General features: G+C 40.0%; 1 protein-coding gene across 3 annotated transcripts in view; it reads right to left on the bottom strand.

Moving 5' to 3' along the window:
* Positions 1-5339: 5339 nt before the first annotated feature.
* The window catches only part of XK (X-linked Kx blood group), a 55301-nt gene continuing 50181 nt past the window's right edge, over positions 5340-10459 (bottom strand). Inside the window, exons 3-4 of one of the 3 annotated variants that reach the window (XR_003570309.1) lie at positions 7715-9902; positions 5340-5555 (exon numbers count right to left, since the gene is read on the bottom strand). Coding sequence is in view for 1 of the 3 variants with exons in the window: in XM_027875426.1 (XP_027731227.1) it covers positions 9082-9902 (821 nt within the window). In the remaining 2 variants the exon portion in view is untranslated. Of the gene's footprint in view, positions 5556-5623; positions 9903-10459 lie in introns of those variants that run through there. The other 2 variants (XR_003570308.1, XM_027875426.1) reach the window with 2 other exon arrangements.

Here is a 10459-nt window from a genome sequence, read left to right as displayed (position 1 = left end):
CAACAACCAACCAAAATTCTACCTTTTGTAAGAACCCTTTTCCTGTTCTTCTTATGGCTAGCCTCAATCTGAGATTACATACTAGCTGTGTGACCCTGGGCAAGTCACTTTTTTTTTCTATCTATATCTTGTCTGTGCATATGGAATGCATGTCATCTCCCCCGTTAGATTGTAAGCTCCTTATGAGCAGGGTCTATTTTAGGCTTTCTTTGTCATCCTCAGCACTTTGCATAGTGTCTGGCACAGAGAAGTCACTTAATAAATGCTGACATTTGACTTGACGTTCTTAAATTACAGGCCAGCCAACTCATAGGCAGAGAAGGTGGCTCTTACCCAGTGTTAGTGGATGGATATGGAAAAGTCGGACAACTCCTTTCCTCAAATGGGTACAACCTGACAATACAGTGACTCTATTTCCCATCCAGCTGCTCACTTGGATTTTGTCACAGTCTCTAGAAACTCATCCTCCTCCAAGCTGACATCAACTCTGAATAGCCAGTCATCTTGACTGTTATCTTGCCACTGGACTTCGACAATTCTGGAAGAGAGAGTGAGGCTGCTTCACTTAGATCTAATTCATGCTCCAGTTAAGACATCACCCATGATGTCATTGGTTCTCTTCCAAATGAAGGACAAACAACAAATCAACTCTGAAATTCACACCTCTTCAGTACCTCTTGAACGGTGGACCTATCACTTCCTCTGATTTGGAGAGGATGGAGAATGGACATTAGAGAGCTCTCCCAAATTCTCTTTTTAAAAAGGGGGTCCATGGCAAACTCCTCATCATTTCACACCTGGATAGAGGACTTCATCATGTTCCTGCCATGTACCTTCCCTCTCTCACCTTCATCCCTTTTCTCTTTATGCATTGCTCCCCTTTTCTCTAGTTCATAATGTTACTCAGTCAGCATAGCTTAAAGAGCTATAGAGAAGGAACATGAGATCATTGAGTCCCATCCCTTCATTTTATAGATGAAGAAACAGAGGCCCAGAAAGGTGAAGTGATTTGCTAGAAATAAAAGATTGGTCAGGTTGATTCAACAAGCATTTATTAAGCACCTATTGTATGCCAGGCACTATGAGAACACTGGGGTTACAAAGAAAGGTAAAATAAATTAGTTCTTGCCCTCAAGGAGCTCCCAGTCTAATGGGGGAGACAATATGCAAATAACTAAGCACAAAGAAGATATATATAGATATAGGGATAACTATGTACATGTATGTATAGATGCTCACATATGTGTATTTGCATATATGTGTGCATATATACATGTGTATTGTGTATATGTGTGAATATGTATGTGTCTGTTGTTCAGTTTTTTCAGTCATGTCCGACTCTTTGTGATCCTACTTGGGGTTTTCTTGCCATTTCCTTCTCCATCTTATAGATGGGGAAACTGAGGCAAACAATGTAAAGTGACTTGCCTCACACAGCTAGTAAGTATCTGAGGCTGGATTTGAACAAAGAAAGATGAATCTTTGTGACTCCAGACCTAGAGCAGTATTCGCTGTGCCACCTAGCACTTATATGTATGTATACATATGAGTGTGTGTGTTTATGTATATATACTTATATGTGTGCATATACATATGTATACATATGTATACACACACATATATGTATATGTCTGCATATACATATATATGTGTATACATATGTATACATCTTGGAGAAAGTCTCAGAAGAAAGGCACTATGATTAAGGAAGACAAGGAAAGGCTTCATGCAGAAGGTGGGATTTTAGCTGAGACTTGAAGAAAACCAGGGAAGATAGGAGGCCAAGATGAGGAGAGAGTTCCAGGCATGGGGAACAGTCAATGAAAATGCCTGGAGCTGGGAAGTGCAATGTATTATGGGAAAAGCACAATCCATAAGCACAGTCACTGGTTTAGAAAGTATGTAAATGGGAAAGAGGTCTAAGAAGACTAGAAAGACAGAAAAAGGTCACGTTATTAATGGCTTTAAAAGCCAAACTGGGGAACCAAATGTTAGTTTCCCTCTGACAGATTTCCTAGGTGTCAGATGGGGAAAGCACATCAAATTCTGTAGTTCCCATATTTGAATCTGTAATTGATGGCACAGACTCTTTTGTGGTTGGTGATCTCTTCTCTTTGTGATGACAAAGACTGCCCCCAACAATGATTCAATCCATTACTAAAGATGTGCCCACCCAGAGGGTTTGGGATTTGCCTGAGAGTGATGTGTGGCATGATTTCTGGGAGCTACATGGAGCTGGAGGAGGAGACAACAAGAAATTCAGGCTGAGCCATGCCAGAAAGCAAAATGGAGGAACTTGCAGAGAGCTGTGCCTCCTCCACCTGGTGGAGACAACAGGGAGAGGGACGCGTCCATCAGGAGTACAAGTGACTGAGAATCCATGCATCCAGGGAGGGGATTTCTATTAGGAGAAAGCAAACTTTTGCTAAGGGTTCTATTCTTTTTGTTTTTCTTCCAGGTTTTTATAAAACTTACCTTTTTTTATTTTTGTGAACTGCTTTGCTTACAAAGTGAGTCACTGTCGCCAGGTAGGCTGTAGTCAGGTGGTAGAAGCTGGAGAAATGAGAAACTGACAAAAGTAAATCTGTGCCCTTCATTTTATGAGTCCCTAACACTATGACAACACTGGGGTTAATCACCTACTGTGTTATAAAGGGTATAGTGAATAGCGTCACAAGACCTGGGTCTGAGTCCTGCCTCTGACACACAATAGCTGTGATACCAGGCAACAACTAAATCAATGCTTCCTACTATTCGGTAAGACAACAACTTGCAGATACGTTGCCACTATTCAGTGGTAGAGGGAGTTTCCTAACAGGGAGTTCACTATATTAATGAGAAGTGGAGAGAGACACAGAGAGGGGAGAGGAGGAGGAGGAGGAGAGAGAGACAGACAGAGACAGAGAGAGAGAATATGGTGTAGCAGCTAAAAATTCCTGAGAAATCAGAAGTCAGGAAGACTGGGTTACAAGTTCTACTCCTTATAAATAGTAGCTGTGTGACCATGGGCAAGTCATTTTTCAGTGCCCCAGAGAGTTTTCTAAGACTAAGTTGCTGGTCTGTAGGGAGTTTGCAGCCTGACAAAATCACAGTCCAGACTTAAAAATCACAAAGCAAAGCACTATCCTGGGAGCTGGGGTTTACAAAAACAAAATAGTTCTTGTCCTAAGGAGTTTTGATTCCACTGGGGAGAGGGAAGAGCTATAATAAGCTCATTTAAGTAAATACAAATTTAACTATAAATTATTAACATTTATAGAACAAGATTTTATTCTAGGAAGATAGGAAACAAGAGTCAATCTTATCAGCAAGTATTGAACATGTGTGTGTTCCTCAAATAATTTTTTAAGGAATTTATAGCAGTTTTCTTGACTTCGTACAAAGTCAAGGTTATTCTGTCAACTCGTATCTCCATCAAAAGACAAAATCCCTGGTCCTTTGTCTGAGCCAGTAGCCAAGAGCCGGATAGATCCAGACTGAGAAATGAAATAGTCCCAGATGGGCCTCTTCGCACACTGCAATTGTTGACGACCAGTTCTCTCAAGGGGGTGATTTAACATCAAGTGAGCTCATTCTAAGAGACTTTCTAATGCTGACTTTTCAAACTGAAGGTCACTGCCAATTGTGGTATGACCCCTTTTTCATGGTAGCAAAAAGCTGGAAGCAAAATGGGAGCTTATTGATTGGAGAGGGGCTGAACAAATGAACAAATTTTGCCATATTAATGTACTATAAGAAATGAGGAATTCAGAGAACCATGGGATGAACAGCATGAATTTTTAAGGGAGGGGTCTTGTATGTTTCCTTGTATGCACTGATGCAGAATGAAGAAAGCAGAATCAGGAGAACTATATTAGCAATGGTGACAGTAACATACATAAATGAAAAGAACACTCAAAGGCAGAGACTTTACTTGTAATGAAATGTTATTGTTTGTAATGAAAAATCTTCTGGAGATTCTGGTTCTGGAGAACAGACAATGAAATACTTTATTCCTCTCCATAGAGCGGCAAGGACCCAGGAGGATGGGATACTGTAGACGTTATCAGATGCATTGGTTTTATGGGTCAAGTTGCTTAACTTTTTCTTTGAAACTCAGCAAGGTTCAATGGGGAATTATGTTGGAAAATAGCTGTCAAAACAAAAATATCAGATTTTTTAGAACCATAAAGGATGATGGTAGTCATATAGTTATGAGGAAATTTAGTGGCAGAGGAGATAGAGCACTGGTCCCGGAACCTGGAAGACCTGAGTTCAAATCCAGCCTCATATACTCACTTGATCTGTGACCATGGACAAGTCCCTTAAGCTGTATGCCTTAGTTTCCTCATCTGTGTAATGGAAATAATAATGGCTCCTAGGGTTGTAATGAGATTAAAATGAAGTAATATTTATAAAGCACTTTTCAAATCTTGAAGTGCTATATAAAGGCAAACTATTATAACAGTCTACTTTACAAATCAGGAAACTGAGGCCCAAAAAAGTTAAGTAACTTGTACAAGATCACACATAGTAAGTGGTTGAGCTTAGATTTATATCCAGGTCCTCTGACATCAAATCCAACATTCTTTCCACTCTGCCACATCAATAAACCCTTTAAAAAATACAGTGTGACCTTTAGAAGAGGAAGCATCACCAATGCACACCACATTTTCTTTACCAAACGGTACAGATTGATGACTAGTTCATGGTTTTCCCCAGTCATCTTGAGGTCAACATCTGAACTGAAATTTTGAGTCATTTGTATCTGATTATTTCATTTGTCTTAATAACCATATCACATCAACTGTCTTGCAATTTATCATTGTCCAGTATTCAAGTCCTCCCAGATACTAGAGTCCTAGATCTGAGTCTAAGTCTCCATGATTGGGTCCCCACTAGCTGCAGATGAGATTTCCCTAACAATGTGCTCAACCCTGCTTGGACTGCTGTCTTTTGCCTGCTGTCCTGCTTCTTACACTTAGCTCTTCCTTGGATTTCTTGATAAGACCTAACCTGTGCTTTTCTGCCTTGTTCTAGAAAGACTGTCCAGTCTATGGGTCCCAATCTGCTACTTACTGAGCCATGGTGATAGTATTTGACTGTACATATGCACACAATGTTGGGGGAACAGTTAGGTTGCAAAGTGGATAGCATGCTGGGCATGAAGTCAGGAAGACTCAACTTCCTGAGTGCAAATCTGACCTCAGATACTTACTAAGTATGTGATCCTGGGCAAGTCACTTAATCCTGTTTGCCTCAATTTCTTCAATTGTAAAATAATCTGGAAAAGGAAATGACAAACTACTCCAGTATCCCTTTCAAGAAAACCCCAAATGGGTTCATAAACAGTTGGACAAAACTGAAAAACAATTGAAAAACAATACACACAATGGAATAACTCACTGGATTAAAGAGAGGATGTAGGCATTCGTGGCTTGGTGATTTAGCATAATCCCACCCAACTCTCTGTTACTGGTAATAACTGGTATTCTTCAATTGAGATTCTAAATCCATCATCAATCCCAGTGGCATAACTTTTTAAAAAATCCTATCTTAAGAGTGGTCTTTGGATCCTGAAAGCAATGAACAGGAATACACATAGAGAATGATGTGCCATCAAAAGAGACATAAACACTATTTATTAGAGGCAATGACTGCAGAGAGGCAGCCAATAAAATCACGTCCATGATATATTTAGTATAGTTATTGTGGTGGGCATGATTCAGAATATAAAACTCACAATCTGTTCACAAGAAGTATAATACTCATATATACATATACAGAACCATGACAACTTTTTGATGATAAAGGTGATTTCCAAGGAAATGTCCTATGTTTGAGAATCGGCTTTAAGACAAAAAGATGTTTTTCAAACATGTTAAATTCAAACCTGGTAGTATCACACCTCCAAGTTGTCAATGTGATTATTGAAAGAGCCTCCTGTGCATTTTGTGGAAGCATGAGGCAAAAAAAAGACAGATTTCCCAGCAGCAGATACATATTTAGGATCCTCTGAAAGAAAGGGGGGGTAGTTTGTAGTAATTTTTATTCCCCACCCAGTCCCATATCTATAAATGTAAGTTTTTATGAACACAGGCAGTAAGAACAGTAACATCAGCTGGACCAGATGTTCTGTACTTCCCTACCTCTCCTTTCCAAAGTAGATGCTATTCAATCAAACCTGTTTCCACAAGGTCAAACAACCAAGGATTCATTCAGAAGCTGGATGCAAGCCACAGTACTGGTACCAGTTCAAAACAGCCTTTCTTACTGCAACAGATTTCCCTTATGAGCTTGGTGACAGAAACGAATGCCATCTTATAGTTGCACAGTAACTGTGCAATCTGTCATGATTATTATCTACTTTGATGCTGACAGCACCCCTGTGTAGTAGACAGGTCAGCTATTACTATATTTGTTAGATGGGAGGATGGAGGGACAGAGAGGTGACCAAACTGCTTAAAGATGCATAACAGGGGCCAAACTAGGAGCCAGGAATGGTTTTGCTGCCATGCATAGAGACACAATCCTAATAGAAACTTTTTCTCCACTAAGTAATTACAGAAAAAATATTTTATATGGTCATATGTACATGTCTATGTACATTTAAATATACTTAATGTCTATGTACATTTAAATACACCTATTTGTCTAGATGCACAGTATGTAATTCTGTATGCATATACACATGGATGTATCAGCATGTACACACATATGCAGGTACACATACACACCCAAACACACATACACACACATAATGATTTGCATTAGGCCGAAAAAACAGTATTAAGGATGGTTGACGTGGGCTAAGAGGCAGCAAGATGGTGCATAACACAAGATGTTTTGCTCTTATTTGAATGAAAAAGGGCATTTGCTGACTTCACATGCATACAATTTTTAACATATATTGATAAACCAAGAGAACTTCAAATTTTAAAAATCTGCAAACACAAAACAGAGGTGAGAATAATCAGTAGTCTATAGACATGCCAACCAACGTGTATAAAAATAGTACATCACATGAGAATGCCCTTTAGGGGTGAAAAACATTTATATTGTCTCATTTTCCATGAATATAACAAAAACAGTGCATCAAATTGTATGTCTTTGTGTATGTACATTTTATGTTTTCTATATGAAATTCAAACCAATGTGAATTACAAATAAAAGTGAGAATTTTGACAAATACATCTTACTAGACAGTATAGCCATACAAAAAGACTGGATCCCTGACACAATATGGTTCATTTAATGTCCTTGGTCTAAGCTTATCTTATATTCTAAAATTCCATTATTTCATTTTTAATGATGTCAAATGATGTCTTTGTTTCAACCTGGTTCCAGGTGTTACAGGGGAAAAATTTTTAATGTTAAAAATAAAGGTATTGGATCATAGTTTCCCCTAGACAATTGAATAAATGTTACCCAGCTTCATGTCAACACACATCTATACACACAACATACCCACACACAGAGTACCAAATTGAAGAGGTGAATAAAGGAGGAATGGGTTGAATCAGAAGCCTTCTTCAGTTTGTCATCATTACTACAGATTCAGAATGTATCAAAAAAAAAAAAAAGGAGGGATCCTAAATTGACATTGGATTTTTGGTTACTTAATTTCTTTGGGGCAGTGGAGAAGGGTGGTAGCACTAAGATCCACATCAAGATTAGTCTACCTTTCTTAAAAATGAGTTTTTTTCTTTAAGTAATACAAACCAAAATATCTTACCTGGATAACACTGGCCTGGAATTTCCAAGTGATCTTCTTATAAAATTTATGCTGGTCTTGGCTGAGTTTTTTGGGAGAAATGATACTTTCTAAAATTAAAAAAAAAAAATCTCAGGGTTTTCTGTGACTTCACAAAATCCTGAGGCGAGAAAGGACTTTGAAAGGATAGAAGACTGCTTTCAAAGTGACCCACATCTAACCATCCCAAAAAGAATGGTATCCTGTTGGTAGAAGCTCTCAGAGAAGGAGACTGCATAACTCCCTCAGTTAGTTATTTTAATGCTAACTGAACCTTATGGTCCAGAAGTTTGCCTATATATCTAATGCTTATTAATGCTTTCGAAAACTCCAGAGCTTCTAGAATTAAAGTCAAAGCTAGAATGCAAGTTTGTTCTTAGGGGCACCTGGAACCTAAAGTCTCCAGATCCAAATACTTGAATATATATGATCTGAGGGGTGGAATGGGAAAGTTGAGAGATCATCAGTGTGAAAACAGCAGATTCAAGGGTTTGAAAATCAAGCTCATAGGCTTTCCCTTCTCTGTTTTCATCATGCACAGGCAATTAGTTCCACCAGCCAGTCTGGAGAAAAGACTAGATTCTTTCTGCATTTAAGCAGAAGCTTCTTGCACTAAGCACAGGCAGAAAAAGTCAGTGTTCAACTGCTCACTGTAGGTTGGACTTTAATGGTTTCACTCTTAAGAAATGCAGAGAGTGAAGGCATGGTCTCATGGTATGACCATAGCAGTAACTCCCAATCGCCGACTGCTACACAAGGACCATCCTTAGGACTGGTGGATAATCTGAGTTTCTGGATAGGATAATCAGGAAACCCAAGAAAAAGGGAGACCTTTTCCTCATTCTACCTAACCAACTCAATTTCAGGTTTCCCTATTTCCAAAAGCTGAGATAAAATTCCATGAAGTTCTGACCTGCAACGTGACAAAAGTGTGCTGTCTCTTTTGTTGTTGTTGTTGTTGTTGTTGTTGTTGCTGTTTTCAAACTAAAGAGGACAATGCCAACTGGGAGAACACAATCATTCACATTTATACACACAACCTTTGTTGAACAGGGTGTCATGCTTTGTACCACACTGGACTGATAACCTGCCACTCTCCTTGCCACTCTCTCTGCACAAACATACACTTTCACACACATATTCCATACTCTAATGGCATATAAATCGAGCTAGCTGTCAGGGAGTAGAGGGTGCATTTGTAGGGATAACTTCCTGTCTATTCAAAGACATGTGTGGTGTTGTTACAGGTGGTCTGAACAAGCATCAGCCAGACCCAGAAAACAAGACCAGAGGACTTGTAGACATAAGCAATGGCTGCCGGGAGAGACACCATCTCACTACTGGCCCCATTAAGAATTGGAAGGGACATTGAGGTTTGGGTTTCTGTTCTGTGGCTCACTTTTTTGCTGCTGCATGGGGCTTTCAGAGTCATCCGGTGATTTCAACTCTACCCTTTCTGCTGGGTCACTGCGTCTCTGCCTTTTACATGGAAAGCAAAGAGACCTGAAGCATGACAATAGGCCTTGAGAAAGACTAAATGAGAAGAGCTTTTTGCAAGGGTGGAAAAACTGGTAAAACACTAGCATGAAGAGGATGGCTGTGCAATATGCAATCAGCAGCTTCAGGATGAGCAAGGGGGCACACACATACATGTAAATGTCTGTCTTATAGATGTACCACATGAGGAGGAGGAAGGCATTCTCAATGAACCTCAGCATGTAATAGACCGTCAACCTGTACCAGTTCTGAGACTTATTAATCAAGTCAGGACTGTTGATCTTCAGCTGTACAGCCGACCAACAGAACATGTTGATGCCAGCATACAGGAAGGTGAGGAAGCACAGCACTATGGTGGTGCCCATTCTGCTCATGGCCTTGATATTCTCTGGAAAGGGGGAGCCACTCCTCCAGAAGAGAATCCAAGGGTAAAAAAAAAAGCCGAAGAAATTGAGAAGCACCACCGGGAGGATCCAGATCTGGAGGACGGAGCTGAAAAGGACCAGGACCACGACCCGTGTAGCGATCTCAAAGCTCCGCCAGAGGAAGATGCAGAGATAGGCTGCAGGTCTCACATTGACCTCATATTCGTCATATTTGATCTTGATGGCCAGGATGTTGCAACGCAAAGCCCCATACACGATGGACAGAAGGGACAGTGACATGAAGATACCTGTAAGAGAAAAGGCGAAGTAGGCTCAAACTCATGCATAAAGGAGCCTACATGAGGAGGATGGGATCAAAGGATTTTAGAAGACTGATCAATCAATCCACAAGTACTTACTAAGCACCTGCTGCTGTCAGGTGTTATGCTAGGCACTACAGACATGGGAACAGAAATGAAACAACAGTCCCTGCCTTCAGGGGGCTTATACTCTATTGGGGGGAATAACACATACCCATATAATAAATTAAAAAGTATTTTGGGGAGGCACCGGCAGTTGGGAGTCTCATATAGGAGATAGCAGTTGAGTAGAATTTTGAAGGGAGGTAGCAATTCTAAGAGGAAGAGTTGTGGAAGTGAATGCATCCCAGGCATGGAAGACAGTTTGTACAAAGGCATGTGGACAGGAGACAGAATGCTGTCCTTGTCACAAGGTACCACTCCCCTGCCAAGGAGAAATTGGAAGAACAATCTGCCAGGTCAGCTCAGGCTCCTTTGTTATGTTCCATGAATAGAGTCTTAAAGAGACAGGTTACTTTTTTCCCTACTCTAGGAGAGACTGAAAA

The sequence above is a fragment of the Vombatus ursinus genome, unplaced genomic scaffold (assembly GCF_900497805.2).
Source record: "Vombatus ursinus unplaced genomic scaffold, bare-nosed wombat genome assembly UNPS02014809.1, whole genome shotgun sequence".
Classification (NCBI taxonomy): domain Eukaryota; kingdom Metazoa; phylum Chordata; class Mammalia; order Diprotodontia; family Vombatidae; genus Vombatus; species Vombatus ursinus.
The sequence above is the reverse complement of the archived record's forward strand: the minus strand, read 5'-3'. Positions and strand labels throughout refer to the sequence as shown.